The sequence below is a fragment of the Asparagus officinalis genome, chromosome 7 (genome assembly GCF_001876935.1).
Source record: "Asparagus officinalis chromosome 7, Aspof.V1, whole genome shotgun sequence".
In the NCBI taxonomy this organism is placed as follows: Eukaryota; Viridiplantae; Streptophyta; class Magnoliopsida; order Asparagales; family Asparagaceae; genus Asparagus; species Asparagus officinalis.
In genome coordinates, this window is record NC_033800.1 from 18075194 (window position 1) to 18094885 (window position 19692).

At 38.2% G+C, this 19692-nt stretch overlaps 2 protein-coding genes across 2 annotated transcripts in view; both read right to left on the reverse strand.

Moving 5' to 3' along the window:
- The window catches only part of LOC109850950 (asparagine synthetase [glutamine-hydrolyzing]-like), a 15342-nt gene extending 6832 nt beyond the window's left edge, over window positions 1-8510 (reverse strand). Inside the window, exon 1 of the mRNA XM_020421033.1 lies at window positions 8365-8510. Coding sequence (XP_020276622.1) covers window positions 8365-8370 — 6 coding nt within the window. The 5' untranslated portion in view covers window positions 8371-8510. The remainder of the gene's footprint in view (window positions 1-8364) is intronic.
- On the reverse strand, window positions 18298-18885 carry LOC109846774. The gene has a single exon (XM_020416019.1). The coding sequence runs from the start codon at window positions 18883-18885 to the stop codon at window positions 18298-18300; it is 588 nt and encodes a 195-aa protein (XP_020271608.1).

Sequence of the window (19692 nt, forward strand, 5' to 3'; positions counted from 1 at the left end):
TTCATTAGGAATGAGTGACCACTTAAAAGCCAGTTTAGGAAAACAAGTTGGAAAATAATATAACTTTCTATTCTAAGATAAGTACTTGCCTAGGAAGTACATAAAACATGAGTACTGATGTTGAGAACAACAATAACCAACCAAAAAGTTGTTCACTGCACATTGTTGCAACTTGCAAACTTGCATCTTAACTGTTAACCTTCTTGTTTTGATGATGATTCACAAACATCATTATTGGTGCTAATTATTTATTGAGCTATATTGTAGATTACAATTCATTAGCACCGTCAATTGGAGGATTGGATGGAATATGAGCTACAACGATGATATCTAAGGTGGTGGAGGCAAAGTGATGAAGCAAACCTTTCAAAAGCACCATATGCATAAGAAGCTTCATCAACTCAAGAGCAAATATCAAGACACAAGCCATGTATTTATATGTGAGGGATATTTGTTATTTTATTTTTCTCTCTAGTACTTAATGTAGGCAAGAAGTTTGTTGATTACATTTGAAACTCATGGGATAACACACTTGCACACTTTCAAAACTCGTATTTTGGTACTTTTGCTAAAATGATGATTTTCACACATACGAGGATCTTTTTGCAAAATTCCTTTTCAAATCAGTTAGTCAATATGTGTATAAATTATTCCCAAAACTTTACATTTTTTTGAATATATTTACTAATTTTAATAAAGCCTTGAAACTCAATTTCAAAATCGATTCAGGCTGATAACCTGTTATTAGTCGACTAGTCAGTCGACTGACGATGTGTCGACTGATGAAAGTGCCTGCAATCATCAAAAAGTTTCTGTTTTGTTTCGATCAACTGACCAGTTGACTGATGATCCATCAGTCGACAGATAGAGGTCGTCAGTCAACTGATAAGCTGGTAATCGTCTACAACAGTCAGCTCATCAGTCAACTGGTTAAAATCGTCAATCGACTGATAAGCAGTCTAACGACTAGTTCTGTACAGAATCTGTTTCTCGGTTTTTGGGAGATTTTTGCTGTTTCTTTAGGGTTTTGGTTGTTGTCTTCTCTCCTTATAAATACCCAACAACCCCAACTACTTCAGATCCAAGTTTTTATTACAAATCTCTTGTGTTTAAGTTTATTGTTTCAAAAAACTTTAGCTTTCATTTGCTTTCACTATTTCAAAGTTCACATCCCAAGCTTCAATTACAATCTCCTCTCTTGCCATATGGCTATTGTAAAGAGAGAGCTTTTCTTCGATTTACTACTGTTGTGAGCTTGATCTCATGGAGATCTACTGTGTAGTTATGAGATCTCAGTGAAGATCATTGTGTAGAAGAAGTTCCGGCTTCCAAACCGGGTGTGTAGTGGATTTCTCCTCGAGAGTGGAGAGCAGGGACGTAGATCAACAGATCGAACCTCGTGAACATACCGCGTGTCATCAATTGGCTAACTATCTCTATCCCTACTCTCTTTTATTGTCATCACATTTCATATTTGTGTGTGCTTTGTTGGAATATCTTTTAATTACATTTTATTTGTCCATAAACCCTATTCACCCCCCTCTAGGACCTTTCAATTGGTATCAGAGCAAGGTCTCTACTGTTTGTTCGGCTTAAACCCCTTAAAGAAAAGATATTAATGGAGGCTTCAATGAATATGCATATGCTAGAAGGACAATCCACCACTAGGCCACCCCTTTTCACCGTAGCAACTTTTCCTATTGGAAAGCTAGGATGAAAATTTATTTACAATGCATTAACCTTGATATCCTAGACATAGTGGAGAAAAAAATATTTCAAGAAGCTTAGTAGTGAAATGACCGAGGATGAGAGGAACTTAGCTAACCTTAATATTAAGGCCATGAATGCACTAATTTGTGGTCTTACCCCCAATGAATATAAGAGAGTTTCTACGTGTGCAACCACACACGAAATTTAGGAGAAGTTATGCATCACTCATGAAGAAACCCCTCAAGTAAAGGAGTCCAATATTAGTGGACTCATGCATGATTATGAACTTTTTAAAATACTTCCAAATGAATCTATCGATTCTATGTTTTCTCGGTTCACTAACATCGTAAATGAATTACATGGTCTTAACAAGGTTTTGGAGAATCAAGAGATGAATTACAAAATTCTTCGTTCTTTGACGCCGGCTTGGGAACCTAAAGCCACGGTCATCGAAGAAGCTCATGACCTCTCAACTCTCACTCTTGATGGACTTATTGGCAAACTCAAGGTCTATGAAAAGAAGATCAAGGAGAAGGAAGAAGCAATCCCAAAAGCAACCGAGGAGCCACCCCAAAAATCAAAATCTATTGCACTCAAGGGAGCAATTGATGATTCATCCTTCTCGGATAGTGAAATTGATGTCTTTAGAGAAGTGACACACCTCTCTAGAAGGATATCAAAATTAATCAAAATGAATAAAACTTTTAAGAATCGGATCTAACAACAAATTTTCTTCTCGTATAGGTAAATTCTTCGAATGCAACGAACCGGGACACTTAGCCAAGGATTGTCCTAAGCTTAAGGAGAAGTATTTAAAGTATAAGAAGAAAAATGCTATGTATGCCGGTTAGGATGAATCCGAACCAAGCGACTCGGATAGTGCTGATGAGGGTGCCAAGATTGCTCTTCATGACCTAAACATTTGTTTCATGGCTCATGAAGATGAGGTACAATCCGAAACCGAAAGTAAATCTCTTTATATGTAATGTGAATTAGAAGTGGTTTTAGAAGAATTAAACTTTGAATTTAAAAGATTAGCAAAAGAATATTCCTCATTCAAAAAATTACATGTTTCTTGTGACTCTAAGTTTGAGCAACTAAAATCCTCTCTTGCTCTAAAAGAAGAAATGATAGGAGATCTAGACTTTGAAAACAAACAACTAAGATCCAAAATTGGGAGATTAGAAATTAAAAATAATAAAGTTAAATCTAATCATGCTTACTCTAGTCATCATCATGTTGATAGAAAATGGTATCATCAATCTTACACTCTTACATATAAGAAAAGGTTTTTGTGCACATATTGCATGAAATATGGTCATATCTCTACTCATTGTAGGATAAAAAATAACATTGATCATTATGAGTTAATGTGGGTACCTAAGGGTACCAAAAATACTAATATTCAAGAACCCAAAGTTTGGATACCTAAAGGTTCTACAACTTCTTCATATGTAGGGAACATCTCACACAAAACGTAAGGACTTGTGGTACCTTGATAGTGGTTACTCACATCACATGACGGGCAATAAGAAACTATTTGTAACCCTATCAAGGATTAAATGAGGTAATGTCTCATTTCGTGGTGGTGAGAAAGGTAAAATTATAGGTATTGGTAATATTGGTAAGATACATTCTCCCATAATTGAGGATATTTATTTTGTTAAAGGACTAAATCACAATCTTCTTAGCATTAGTCAATTAAGTGACAAAGGCTTTGACATTTCTTTTAAACCGGATAAATACAACATTAGTATGAATGATAAAATTATTTTTGTTGCTTTTAGAAGATCTAATGTTTATATTTTTAAGATGAATAAGCTAATAGATCAAGATGTAAAGTGCCTTTCCGCGGTGGATGAGGATTCTTGGATTTGGCACAAGAGACTTGGACATGCTAACATGGAGTTAATATCTAAGTTATTCAAGAAGAACTTAGTAAGAAGGCTACCCAATTTAACATATATCAAGGATTCTACTTGTGAGGAATGTGCTAAAGGTAAACAAACTAAGAACGCCTTCAAATCCATAAATGAGGTATTCACTTCTAAACCTTTATAATTATTGCATCTTGATCTCTTTGGACCCATGCGTGTTGCCTCTCTAGGAGATAAACACTATATTTTTGTTATTGTTGATGATTTCTCACACTCTACATGGGTAATTTTTCTTACAAATAAAGATGAATGTTTTAAAGAATTTTCTTATTTTATAAAAAGAATTAAAAATAAAAAAGATTTGAAAGTCGTTAAAATTAGGAGTGATCATGGTGGTGAATTTTAAAATAAATTCTTTAATGATTTTTACGCTCATCGTGGTATAACACGTGTTTTCCGCTCCTAGAACACCCCAACAAAATGGTGTTGTTGAACGAAAAAATAGAACCATACAAGAGATGACACGCACAATGATAAACTCTTTTGTATTGCCAAAATTTTATTAGGACGAAGCCGTCAATACGGCTTTGTTTTAAATCGTGTTTTGATTAGACCTACTTTCAAGAAATCTCCTTATGAACTTTTTTTTGGCAAAACTCCACATATTGGATATTTTCGTATTTTTGATTGTAAATGTTTTATCTTAAATACTAAAGACCATCATGATAAGTTTGATTCAAAAATTAATATTGGTATATTTTTAGGATATGCATCTAGAAGTAAGGCTTGTAGAGTTTTCAACAAACGAACACTTGTTGTTGAATAATCTATAAATGTTACCTTTGATGAGACTAATATCAGTTTGCAAGATAGGTTGCCTAGGGATGATGATGATATTAAGGAAGGATTGGAGATCTTGCAAATTAATGACAAACCCTCAATAGATGCACAAAAGGATGGGGAAAGCAACAACATACAATCTCAAGAAAAACTCTCCAAGACATAGAAATTTACACTGGATCATCCAAAGGAACAAATAATAGGGAGTCCATCTCAAGGAATTCTAACTCGCTCAAAAGTCTTGAGTGAGTGTGGTAACATAGCCTTCTTATCCCAAATAGAACCTAAACGTATTGATGATGCTTTAAAAGATGAGTTTTGGGTTTTAGCTATGCATGAATTGAATAATTTTTTAAAAAATAATGCTTGAAAATTAGTTCCTAGACTAAATAATACTTTTATTATTGGAACTAAATGAGTTTTTAGAAACAAACTTGATGAACATGGCATAGTAACTAAAAATAAAGCTTGTTTAGTTGCCTAAGGATACAATCAAGAGGGTATAGACTATGATGAAACTTTTGTACCGGTTGTAAGATTAGAATCTATTAGGATATTTTTAGCCTTTGCTAGTTTTAAAGATTTCAAACTATTTTAAATGGATGTTAAAATTATCTTTTTAAATGATTTTATAAAGGAGGAAGTATATGTTGAGCAACCCCCCGGTTTTATGGATCATTCTTTTCCTAATCATGTTTACAGGGTTTAAAAGGCTTAATATGAGTTAAAACAAACTCCTAGAGTTTGGTATGCTTGCCTCTCTAGTTTTCTACTTGAAAATGGTTTTTCTAAAGGAAAAATTGATAATACTCTTTTTGTTAGAAAACAAAAAATGATGTCCTTTTAGTTCAAATTTATGTTAATGATATTATTTTTGGTGCCACTAATGAATCTTTGTACACGGATTTTTTTAAAGTTATGCAAGATCATTTTGAGATGAGCATGATAGGAGAGCTCACCTTCTTTCTTGGCCTCCAAGTTAAACAATCCAATGATGACATATTCGTATCGCAAAGTAAATACACTAGGGAGTTGTTAAAAAAATTCAGGATGGAAAACTCCAAACATGTCCCAACTCTAATGAGCACTACCATCAAATTAGATACGGATGATAGTGGTGAAAAGATAGAGCAAAAGCTATATCGATGTATGATAGGTAGTCTCCTTTACCTCACCGCTAGTACACCGGATATCATGTTTAGTGTTTGTGCATGTGCACGTTTTTAAGCCTCGTCTAAAAAGTCTCATTTGGTTGCGGTTAAAAGAATTATCAAATATGTTAACGGCACAACAAATCTTGGTTTATTTTATCCAAAAAATACTTTTTTTGATCTTTATGGTTTTTGTGATGCTGACTTTACCGATTGTAAGGTAGATCGCAAGAGTACGAATAGTACATGTTAATTTTTGGGTAATACTCTTGTTTCTTGGGCATCCAAAAAATAAAATTGTGTTGTCTTGTCCACTACAGAAGCGGAATACATTACCGTCAGCTTATGTTATGCACAACTTTTATGGATGAAACAAAATTTTATTGAATACGATTTGTATTTTCAAGATACAAAAATCTTTTGTGATAATACTAGTACTATCAATATTTCAAAAAATTCCGTTTAGCATTCTAGAACCAAGCATATAGATGTACACCATCATTTCTTACGTGACCATGTTGAGCGGAAAGATGTGTCCCTCATTTATATTGATACTAAATCTCAATTAGCGGACATCTAGTGAAGAATATTTTTATCGCATAAGAAATGGTTTAGGCATGTGTATTCTTTGACTTTGTTTGTTTGTTCTGATTGTCATTTTCATATCTTACTATTTTCCTTTACGCACTCATTGTCATAACATGTCTAAACACATAAAATTGCCAAGAGGAGTGTTTAGGAGAGACCGGGTCAAATCTAAGAAGAGTGAGTTGGTAGTAATGCCTAAAGAGGTCGTAAATCCAAACACTTGAGGAATGTGACACGGGTAGGCCAATACTTGAGGTGTATTTTGTGGGTTTTTGCATATGTTTTATTTTGTATTGTGTACCCCATTTTTGATGGTGACAAAGGGGGAGAGAAATCTCCTCATTTGTGCACATAGTAAGGAAAAACCTTATAAATAAGCGGAGCAACTATCTATAAACCAAATAATCAATTTTATTTGCTCGTTGAATAATGGTTATCTGTCATCATCAAAAAAAATGGGAGATTGTTAGCCTTCTTGTTTTGATGATGATTCACAAACATCATTATTGGTGCTAATTATTTATTGAGCTATATTGTAGATTACAATTGATTAGCACCATCAATTGGAGGATTGGATGGAATATGAGCTACAACGATAATATCTAAGGAGGTGGAGGCAAAGTGATGAAGCGAAGCTTTCAAAAACACCATATGCATGAGAAACTTTATCAACTCAAGAGCAAATATCAAGACTCAAGCCATGTATTTATATGTGAGGGATATTTGCTATTTTATTTTTCTTTTTAGTACTTAATGTAGGCAAGAAGTTTGTTGATTACATTTGAAGCTCATGGGATAACACACTTGCATAATTTCAAAACTCGTATTTTGGTACTTTTGCTAAAATAATGATTTTCACACATACGAGGATTTTTTTGCAAAATTCCTTTTCAAACAAGTTAGTCAATATGTGTATAAACTATTCCCAAAACTTTACATTTTTTGAATATGTTTACTAATTTTAATAGAGCCTTGAAACTCAATTTCAAAATCGATTCAGGCTGATAACCTGTTATCAGTCGACTGATGGCGTCAGTCGACTGATATGTCGACTGATGAAAGTACCTGCAATCATCAAAAAGTTTCTGTTTTGTTTCGGTCGACGGACCAGTCGACTGATGATCCATTAGTCGACTGATAGAGGTCGTCAGTCGACTGATAAGCTGGTAATCGCCTACAACAGTCATCTCATCAGTCGACTGGTTAAAATAGTCAGTCGACTAATAAGCAGTCTAACGGCTAGTTCTGTACAAAATCTGTTTCTAGGTTTTTGGGAGATTTTTGCTGTTTCTTTGGGGTTTTGGCTGTTGTCTTTTCTCCTTATAAATACCCAACAACCCCAACTACTTTAGATCCAAGTTTTTATTACAAATCTCTTATGTTTAAGTTTATTGTTTCAAAGAGCTTCAACTTTCATTTGCTTTTACTATTTCAAAGCCCACATCCCAAGCTTCAATTGCAATCTCCTCTCTTGCCATAGGGCTATTGTAAAGAGAGAGTTTTTTTTTGATTTACTACTGTTAAGAGCTTGATCTCGTGGAGATCTACTGTGTGGTTGTGAGATCTCGGTGGAGATCATTGTGTAGAAGAAGTTCTGGCTTCCAAACCGGGTGTGTAGTGAATTTCTCCTCGAGAGTGGGGAGCGGGGACGTAGGTCAGCGGACCGAACCTCGTGAACATACCGCGTGTCATCAATTGGCTAACTATCTCTATCCCTACTTTCTTTTATTGTCATCGCATTTCATATTTGTGTGAAATTGAACAAACTAAAAAAATACAAATCTCCAATGTTGTGCTGAAACTCCTTTAAACAAATGGGAATCATGATAATGAGTAAGCCAGAAGTGATATTTAGGTTGAATGCAGTCAGTTACAAAGTTGATTATGTAGGACATATCCATGCGATATAGCATGATAATTGAGAAAAAAGGTAACAAGGGCAACTGAAGTTTAGTACTTATTTGGAATCAATATTAATTGATCTAAAGGATGATATTGAGTCCTACAAATACAAGTTATGTTGAAACAATCAATAGCACTCAATCAAGGTGCAGGCAACCTCCAAGTGTAATTTAATTTCAAGAAGTTGCAAGTTGCTAGGCTGTATCCTTCCGCGGTGTGCATGAACATTTTTTACACTAAAATGGAAAATGCATAGACTAGTACAGAAAGAAAATGAACTGTTTCTACTTGTATCAATTCATACTGTAACAATAATGCTGTCATCCTCATTATCTAGGGGTTGGTCCCCAGAATCAGGATCAACAATTGCTAGCCTTTGATGCGCTAGAAAGAAATCTTCATTTTGGTACAGTCTGCTCCAATCAGGACCTCGATGCTTTAATCTGTCTCAGAAAAACACATCTGCTTAATCTTATCTATAATTCTTCAATATCTCATAGAAATAGAAACATACTTTAGTACAAACTCAATTTAGGATCTCCTATCAGATTTAAAATATCACTTTTCTTAAAGAACATGGGCGGAATTACGTAATTTACAATATTTCTGAATAGTACTGATCGCAAATAAACCAACATTCTTCTAGAAGGTTAGAACTTCAAAGTTGCTTCTTTTGTTGCAGTATTGGATTAACCCATTTCATTTTACATGGCAAGAAATCAAACATTTTTAGTACTTATTTGGAATCAAAACTAATTGTTCTTAAGGATGATATTGAGTCACATATACTCAAATGGCCTTCTTATCTCCCTCACCCTATGCTTGCATATTCATTCGTCGAAAACTTCAAATATGCAATTCTTGGAAAATTTGTTAGACTAAAAAAGATGGATATACATGCATGATAACTTGTATGTTGCTCCACATCTCCATGACCCTAGAAATGTTTGTTCTATTATTTCATTGTATTTACGTACCGGAACATAAAATGCACAGTATCGTACATGAAAGATCATTTTTTGACTGACTTCATCAATTTGACTGAATGGCTCATTGCTAATAGAAGTGGAAGACTCTCATCTAGCAAAATACCAAGGTAGGGCCTTTTAGTAGTAATAATATCCAGATCTCATGAGATTACATATATGACAGCTGTCATGATCAAACTAAGGTGCAGGACCATTTGATTCTATAAGGAGGACACTAACCTTTGGCTCAAAATGTATACTACCATAACTCCAAGATTTATCAGTGTCATCATCAACTATAATGCCAAAAAGAAAGAGTACTAAAAGCGTGCTAGAAGTTGAAACGCTTCAACTAATGGACCCCTTTTTTTTCATGGACATCCTTCCATGATAAATTTTATTTTAGAGTTAAATAGATATCTTATTTCAACTTTACCATTGCACGTGCAATTTCACCGGGCCAGAAAAAAGTGGTGGGGGTGGTGGTGGCGAATTCGGAATATCTTTCTGTACATCATGGCCTAATAGCTAGCAATCAAAATTAGTAAAAAATTACTGCTAATATCAACTACGAAAACCATCAACTTCATTTTGCTGAGAATTCTTCAGGAAACTAAAACAGAGGGATAGGGTTAGATGACTGCCTGCGCGAGAGTTCGAGAACTCGAGCCCTCTTAGCCTGCGAATCATCAGAGCAGCCCAGCACCGCCAGAATCCCACACATGTTTCCGTGACCAAAATTCTCTGAACAAAAAAAGAAGAACAAAAATCTCAAGAATAATCCTCAGAAACAGAGAAAGACTTAGCAGCTGCAAGTTTTAGTGTACTCTTTCATAGCTCCCCACGTCCCAAATCCCTCAATCAATCAAGCAAGCAGCCAAAAGATGCCGCATTTCGTTGAGAGCATTTAGCGCCACGTAACTGAAAACCAAAGTAGACACCTTTGGAGTTTGGATGAGAGAGAGGGGGAAGGAGACGATTTCTGTGATTAAAAGAGGACTCCATTTTCCAATGCTCATGTCATGCGCATTAATACAAAAGGAAAATTTGCTTCTGGCCCCCAAAATAACTACTACTATTCTACCTTCACTCAAGACTTAACGACACTCCCAAATCCCCAAGCAAAGCCATAATTCTCTGCTCTTAGGGGGTGTTTGGTTCAATTTCTAGAAATTATAGGAAATGTTTTCCACGTAAAATATGATTTTCTTGTATTTCTTAAAAAAATTATAGGAAAAGTTTTAAGAAATCAAAAAGTATCAATTTTCTTGTTTTTTGTACTTTGCTTGTTTGGTTCAAAACAAGAAAATAGCTCATAACTTTATAGAAAATAACAAGATTTGGTAGGTTTTTAATTAAATATGGTATGTGTCAGATTTCTGGTGATTTCCTCTCATTTTGAGAGGAAATTGCTTTTTGTAAAACTTGGCAGGTTTTGATATTTTATAGAAAATATTTCTGTAAATTTTTTGTTGAACAAAACACAATTTACAGAAATCTCTGGAAAACTCTTAATTACAAATTTGCCATTGTCAGATGTTTTGAGAAAAAATTTCTCAAAAAGTGTGCAACCAAACAGCCCCTTAAAACACAAAACCCAAAAGTTTAAAATATATAAAGACCATAATATCCTTTCTCTCTCTTTTTTCATGATGTCACTATGATGATTTGAAATGGATTTTTTTTAAATTTTTTTTTTTGGGGGTGGGGGGGGATAGGTTTTGGGGAGGGGGGATTCTAGTTCCCTCTAAAATTTTCCAACAACGTCGACATCAGCGATGAAACTTTTTCGGCGTTAGTTCATGAGGCGAAGAAAACTGCGATCTTGAAGAAGATGATGACGAGTTGTGATGGATTCAGTATCGACGTTCCAAAGAAAAAGGCGAGAACTCCGATGACTACCAGTGTAATTTTTCCCCTTTTTTAAAATTGTACTTGAATCTGAGTGCTATATTTTTTTTTTACTATTTTACATATTGTTGTAATTATTTTGAAATCGATGACATGAGATTAAAACAGAGTCTGTAAATTTATATATTATTGTTAATTTACTTTAATGAGTTTATTGTTAATGTTATGAGTTGGTTGTAAAGAAATGTTACAAGTTGGTTTTGAAGGTTTCGAGTTGGTTGTTAAGGTTATGATTTCGTTGTGAAGGTTACGAGTTGATTGTCAAGATTACGAATTGGTTGTGAAGGTTACGAGTTGGTTGTGAACCTCGGTAATGAGTTGGTTGTGAAGGTTAGGAGTTGGTTGTGAAGGTTAATTAACAACAATCACAATCAACTCATTGTCGAGGTTCACAACCAAGTCGTAACCTTCACAACAAACTCATAACCTTGACAACCAACGCTTAACCTTGACAACCAACTGGTAACATTGACAACCAACTCGTAACCTTCCTTCACAACCAATTTGTGACATTAACAACAAACTCATTATAGTAAAATAATAAAAATATGTAAATTTATAGACTCTACTTTAATTTCAAGTCTTCAATTTTAAAAAAATTTATAACAATATGTAAAATAAAGCAGAGTATGTAAATTTATATATTATTGTAATTTTTTTTAAAATTCGATGACTTAAAATTAATGCAGAGTCTGTAAATTTACATATTTTTATTATTTTACTATAATGAGTTTGTTGTTAAGGTTATAAATTGGTTGTGAAGGAAGGTTACGAATTGGTTGTTAAGGTTACCAGTTAGTTGTCAATGTTACGAGTTGGTTGTTAATGTTACAAGTTGATTGTCAATGTTACGAGTTGGTTGTGAAGGTTACGCGCTGGCTGTGAAGGTTACGCATTGGTTATGAAGGTTATGAGTTTGTTGTGAAAGTTACGAGTTGGTTGTGAACATTAGCAATGAGTTGATTGTGATTGTTGTTAACTAACATTCACAACCAACTCCTAACATTCACAACCAACTTATTACCGAGGTTCACAACCAAATTGTAACCTTAACAACAAACTCATAATGGTTGTGAACCTCGGTAATGAGTTGGTTGTGAAGGTTAGTTAACAACAATCAAAATCAACTCATTGCCGAGGTTCATAACCAACTCATAACCTTCACAAACAACTCGTAACATTCACAACAAATTCATAACCTTCACAACCAACACGTAACCTTCACAACCAACTCGTAACCTTGACAACAACTCGTGTCTTTCACAACCAGCTTGTAACACTGACAACCAATTCGTAACCTTGACAATAAACTCGTAACCTTGACAACTAACTCGCAGCCTTTCTTCACAATCAATTCATAACCTTAACAACAAACTCATTATAGTAAAATAACAATAATATGTAAATTTACAGACTCTGCTTTAATCTCAAGTCATTGATTTTTAAAAAATTACAAGAATATGTAAAATAATAAAAAATATAGCACTCAGATTCAAGTACAAGTTAAAAAAAGGAAAACATTATACCGGGAGTTGCCAGAGTTCTCACCTTTTTCTTCGGAACGGCGACGCTGAATCCATCACAACTCGTCATCACTATCTTCAAGATCGTAGTTTTCTTCGCCTCATGTGCGAACACCAGGAAAGTTCCATCGCCAATGTCGACGCCGTTGGAAAATTTTAGTGGGAACTAGAGGTTTTCCCCCAAAACCCATTTCAAATCATCACAGTGACATCATAAAAAAAGGGAGAGAGAGGGGGGGGGGGGGGGGGGGGGGGGNAGAGAGAGAGAGAGAGAGAGAGAGAGAGAGAGAGAGAGAGAGAGAGATAGATAGATAGATAGATATGGTATTATGATCTTCACATGTTTTTTAACTCTTGGGTTTTGTATTTTGGGGACTAATGGAATTGTGGCTTTGCTTTTGGGTGTATTGGGAGTGATGAAGAAGTCTTGAGTGGAAAAAGAATAGTTGTTGTTATTTTTGAGGCTAGAAGTAATTTTCCCTTAATACAAGCGAGCTACGCGCATAAATACGAAGCATCAAATTTATACAACCGGTGTAGGCCCTGCATCATGGGAAGTGACAAAATAAGGGATAGGGGCACAAAAGATTTGAATTCAAGTCTTCTTTTATTCTTGTCGAATCTCTCATTTATCTTCTCTTTCATCTTTTTTTTAATTATAATTTTATGGTAAAGGTTTAAGTTTTGATTTTACATAAACTATATATTTTGTAGATCAAAATGGCATTAGTTTAAGGATTTGATTTAAAATTACATTATATAATTAACTATTCAGAGAAAGCATAACATGTTACACCAAAACTATACCGACATACACCGCATATCAAACTGTTCAAATTTATTTAGTTTGAAATTGATTTGATTAAATATTTAGGCCTAAGATTGGTTTTGGAGGTGAGTGAGTATAAAACTAAACGAGGCTAAAAGTTTAGTTTATGCGCAATTTTTTTTTGGAAATAGATGAATTTAAAATTCTGGTAGTAGTTGGGTTCAATAATGAATGTTGTAAAGTTTTGGGTTAACAGGCAGAAAAAAACGACTTTAAAAGTGGGTGTACAAAAAACAATTAGGGTAAAATTTTGGGTTTTATGAAAAAAGTCAAAAAGTTTTTTTTTGACAAAACCTGAGGCTAAGGTTTGCACTCAATACCCTTTGCGTTTGCTCTCAAAGTAATTCCACCGGGACGCATCGTATGCCAGACCATAATACAATAAATTCATAATAATTAAATATAGGGTTTTTCTATAGAGTGCCCATGGGCACTCTATAAGAGAGGAGAGAGATAGAAAGAGATGATTAGGGAGGGGATCTCAATGCAAATCAGGTGGGCCCCCTCCTCAATCATATCTCTCTATCTCTCTCCTCTTCTATAGAGTGCCATTGGGCACTCTATAGAAAAACCCTTAAATATATCAGCTATAGCTAATCATTATTCATCCATCAACTTTTTATGTGTGTACACACTATAAATTGATAAATTGTGTGCTATGCTAGACATGATTCTTATAATAAGCGAATATAAGGGTCTGTTTGGTTGATTTCCTAAAAACCAAGAAATGGAAATGAAAAGGTGAAAATCTCAAAAAGTGCAATTTCATCCATTTCCATTCCTAAAACTCACCAATAACATTCAATAAAATATTATTTTCATCCAACAACTCATCCATAACATCTAATAAAATATTATTTTTATCCAACAACTCATCCACCACATCTAATAAAATATTATTTTTATCCACAACATCACCAAACTTGTTGATGCTCGTGAACAAACAGTCGATGGGGGTTGCAGAGTTGCTGGATCGTCGAGGGGGATGGAGGGCCGCTTTCCTTCTTCGACTTTATGCCTGGTTCTCAGAGCTCGGGGTGGGCGGATCACCTGCACACATAAGAACCGTGGGAGTACTGGGCTTGTTTCCCCCGTGGTACCTCCGATGATCAAGTAAGCTAGGGTACTTGGTCCAGTTAATAGAGGAATAGTATCCCCCTCTAATATGTAACTAGAGAATTTTTTTAGGTAGTGATGGAGAGACCGAACCTCTTTTTAGGATGAATAGCGTCTGTATTTATAGAGGATGCCAAGGGCAGAACATGTATTTAGTGAGGAGGTGGTAACTGTGGACGGCGAGAGGTGAGATGGAGGATGAGTCATCCTCTGCCATATTCATGTCGATTGATGAGTGATGGCGGTGTCACTTTGAGCGACATGGGGAATCACACCAGTTGAGCTTGTGTCAGCGGTTGATGTGGAGTCACTTCTGTGGCATGGGGAATCAGCAGCCGTTGAGGCTTGTCTGCGGGTGACGTGGAGTCACTTCTGTGGCATGGGGAATCAGCAGCCGTTGAGGTTTGTCTTCGGGTGACGTGGAGTCGTAATGATGACCATAGATGGTAAAATAATGCTGGGAAGTAATGTTCTAAGTCGCCTCCAGGGGAAGTGTCGGCCTGTTGCTGAGCAGTAATTTTTCCACCCGACTGAGTTCGTCTTTCGAGTCGTCTTTAGGGAGCGACGCCAGCTCGACTGGGTCCATTCTCAGGATAACATATTTGTAAGTAACAGGGAACACTCCATAACAGTTAGCCTCTTTCGCTTGGATGTGGCTGTGGCCAGATGCAAGGAAAAAATAACTGAACAGAGACTAGGTAGAATTGATTCTGACAGCGAAGTGGCGCTCCTTCTGGACACTTGGACGCTTGACGTCATCAGACATCACTGAGGCTGCCTAGGTTGTTCTCTTGTCAGGTCACGGTTTTCTCAAGAGAAGAAGGCGAAATGTCATTCGACGGCATTTTAAATTCCAAGGCTAGGTTTTAGCCGTGGGATGAAATAGGCTCCAACGGCTTAGATGTGATGATAGCTGTAAAGTAGGAGACCATATATTGTCGTTTGAAATTCTTATATGATCTAACTACTCTCCTTCCTCACCTTCTTCTAATTTTGTCGTTCTTGCCGATTGTCCCCTAGTCTCTCTATGGATCTGGAAGAGGTGCCTCGTCGGGAATACTTGGAGATCATCCATTCAAAAGTGACCTCGGCCCAACTGAAGACAATGTCTGCGAAGTTTGACATCCCTAAGGAATATAAGTTTTCCCTCTCGAAGGAAGCGGAAGCCATTTATGACCATGGGCCGGGGCGGCACCCGCTCTATCTAAACCACTTAGAGTGTGGCCTGAGATTGCCTTTGCCTTCGTTTTTGAAGCAATTGTTCGAGGATTTAGGGGTTTCGCCGGCACAAATGAAGCCGAACGCCATAGCCATCACTGTGGCTTTCGTGGTTATATGCAGTTGGTTGGGCATCAAACCCACGGCAAAGCTTTTTGCTTATTTCGTGGTTGTAAAAACAAGTCAGAAGGAGCCCCACTATTACTTTCAGATGTCGGGGTCCTCCAAGTTGATCGTAGACCTTCCAGATTCTCATAAGGAATGGAAGGAGAAGTTTGTGTGGGTGACCGGGGAGGATTTAGAGATGGTTTGCTCTGATTGGCCTGAGATTAGGAGGAATGCACTCATCAAGATGGCGTTATCCAAGGAAGAAAAGGTCGATCTTGAGTTGATCAAGAAGTTCGCAGGCTCTCGTTGCTTTGAGGTTTTGCTGGATAAGTCCGTTTTACGAATGACCGCGGTCTCGATCATGCCGATTACTACTTTTGATATAGATAGAGCTGTTGCCCTCATCATCGGGTCAGTAGGAGCCATTGCGACGCCCCAAGTCAGGTTAATTGATCCTCAGGAGGAATCTTTTACCAGGCCAGTCTGAAGATGATAAATTTTTCCCTCCGGCCTTTCTTGACAAAGAGACTTCAATTCTTGGGTCCCTTTCGGCTCCTATTACGGCCGTGCAACAATTCTCCCTGTCAAAAGACAATCAGGTTTTAAGGAGGATGTCAAGCTTCGGTTTACATTTAGCCCTCAAGGCTTATTTAGTCCGAGGGGCCTTAGTGGAGCAGGAATTGTATGAGCGGCTCGCCCATATGCACGACGCTTCGCAGGAATGGGAGTCTGAGCTGATGAAGGATAAGATTCGCCCATATGCACGACGCTTCGCAGGAATGGGAGTCTGAGCTGATGAAGGATAAGATGGCCAGGGAAGAGGCCGAGGGGAGAGTCGTCACTCTTGAGGCCCAGGTGGAGAACATCAAAACTAGCTGGCGCCAAGAAGTGGATGCTAGAGAACGAGTTTTGGAGGGGCTTCGCACCGAGGGATGTAAGCAAGCCTCCCTAATCATGGAATTTAGAGGTGAGGTGGCTAGTCAGAGGAGGGAGATCAATTGTCTTCAGAGAGATGTCATCGATCGGGATGAGAAACTAGCTACTTTGGTGGGGGGAGGTTGATTCTAAAAGGGCCCTTAGAGTGGCCGTCGAAGAGGTCGTTCAGTCGAGCCACCTCTCAATCGAGCAACTGAGGTGGAATCTCGAGGAAACGCAGTTGGCGCAACATAGGGTGAAGGTAATTGAAGACTGGCGCCATAGCCCCATTGGAAAACTCAAAGTAGCTTTGGCGTGCAAAGCCGAGGTTGATTATTTCGTTGTTCTAGTACCCTCCAGCTCACATCCTCCTTCTGGGAGCTTTTATCCCCTGCAAGTCTCTTGTTGTCTCAATCTTCTTAGGGATTTCGAGGCGAGAGAAGGAAAATTGCTGTTAGGTGGTGAAAGCGAGTTCTCAGAGGGCGCAAATGAGGAAACAACAACTGTCCTTCCACTGGTGGGAACGTTCAGGGCCAAGAGGGTCCGGCCTTCGCCGATACGGCCGCTCCACCTCCAGAGGATCTCGTAGGTCAAGAAAAATGAGAATTAGTTATATTCCCTTTCCCTCCCCTTTTCTCTCTTTCTCTTTTTTTTTTCATTATAACTGTACTTTTGACTTTGTAAAGGGGTTAATGAAGAAGTAGGTTCGTTTTGAGTGTTTAAAAACTCTTAAAGATTTTTCTTTTATTTTTTCTTAATCGAAGGGTGATACAGGGATCGACCCCGAGGTTGTGCCTAGACCTAAGAGAGTCGGTTAGGTCTTACCTTTCCCCTAAGGCCGAGAGGCGACTGTGGGAGTCGGCTAAAGAGTTGTGCCTTGGTCTTACCCTAAGAAAGTACCAATGACTTTTCATCGACTGAGGAGTCGGGTGCCTAGCTGACTAGGTTTTTCATTTTCCCCTAGGGCCGAGAGGTGACTGTGGGAGTCGGCCAAAGGGTTATGCCTTGGTATTACCCTAAGGAAGTACCAATGATTTTTTATCGACTGAGGAGTCGGGTGCCTAGCTGACTAGGTCTTCCATTTCCCCCTAGGGCCGAGAGGCGACTATGGGAGTCAGCCAAAGGGTTGTGCCTTGGTCTTACCTTGAGGAAGTACCAAGGACTTTTCATCGACTGAGGAGTCGAGTGCCTAGCTGATTAGGTCTTCTATTTTCCCCTAGGGTCGAGAGGCGGCTGTAGGAGTCGGCAAAATGGTTGTGCCTTGGTCTTACCCTGAGGAAGTTCCAAGGACTTTTCATCGAGTAAGGAGTCGGGTGCCTAGCTGACTAGGTCTTTCATTTTCCCCTAAGGCCGAGAGGTGACCGTGGGAGTTGGTCGAAGGGTTGTACCTTGATCTTACCCTGAGGAAGTACCAAGAACTTTTCATCGACTGAGGAGTCGGGTGCCTAGCTGACGAGGTCTTCCATTTTTAAGTTGTTATGATAACGCAAAAAGTTTGGCTAAAGTTGTTTTATCAGATATATTACTAATTACCTAAGGCATGCATTCTTCACATGGAATTTTCAAAACAAAGAAGTTAAACTGGAATTTTTAAAGGAAATATCTTCGTAGGTGTTCACTGTTCCATGGGTGACTGAAGATTCACCCATCTGGACCTCTCAGCCGATAAGTGCCGGCTCTTAGCTCTACCGTAACCGTATAAGGTCCTTCCCAATTTGGAGCCAGCTTACCTTGCCAAGTATCTTTATCGAATGTCACTTTTCGGAGGATAAGGTCCCCAGCCATGAACCTTCTGGGTCGAATCTTCTTATTGTAATGTTGAGCGATCCGTTGTTGATTAATGACCTGAGTACGAAGTGCTTTCTCCCTTGTTTCTTCAAGAAGGTCGAGGCTGACCCGGAGGCCTAGTGAATTCAGGTCTTTGTTGAAGTGCTGCAACCAAATAGTCGGCATGCCCACTTCAATTGGCATTACTGCTTCAGCTCCATACGTTAGCCTGAAAGGGGTTTCCCCCGTTGAAAACTGTTGATGGATCTCTTCTCCAGAGCATTTACACCAGAGCTTAGCACTTCCTTTGAGAGTGATAGGGAAGCATCGATATAGAACTGCTTCGGATACTTGAAGCATGCTCATTATATCAAAATAATTTTTAACATGCTCCGAAGGATCTCCCTCGCCTGAGTACGTCTCTAGGTGAGGCATCTTAAATTTCTCAAACGAGAATTCCATTATCTCGTCAGATAACGAAGTATTTCCTTCGATAGTATCAAAAATTGGTTTGTACCCTCGGTCGTAGCCGGAGGCCCTTGCAGTGGTTGACGAAGTTGAGGAGTCTTGGCGGTGGGGTTTTCTGAGAATCTTTCCTTTGGCACGTTCCCCCGAATGGCTAGGACCGGGGTTTTTATCATCATTGTTTAGTTGCTTGGGGTGGTTTTCCGCCCGTTAGTGGTGGTTGGGAGGAGGTCGCGGTGTGTCCCGCGACACTTCATGGGTGTGAGTTTCCGATCGTCGGTCTTCAAGTGGTAGGAGTTGTTCTTCGGCGTGTGACTGCCGCGGGATTCGCCAGAGGAGTTCATTGGTCAGGACGGTAAACTGCTCTCTTAGAGATGAAGAGAGTCCGTCTACCGTCTGCTCCAATTTACCATGGGTCACATAGTTTGGAGGTCCCCTTATAGGATATTGGTTCACTCCTCGCTCAAAACTCGACATTTCTTCTCAAAAAGAGGAAAGTGGCCCCATGGTGGGCGCCAAACTGTTGATGCTCGTGAATAAATAGTCGATGGGGGTTGCAGAGTTGCTGGATCGTCGAGGGGGATGGAGGGCCGCTTTCATTCTTCGACTTTATGCCTGGTTCTAATAGCTTGGGGTGGGCGGATCACCTGCACACATTGTAGGCATCTAAAATTACCTACAAGGTCCCGTACATAGCTCGAAATGAAGAGTGGATGCATCAAGAAGGATTATCCAATTGGCTGCTGTGCACATCAGTCAACGCGCGTTAATCAGCTCGCACGCGTCAAGCAGCTCGCACGCGTC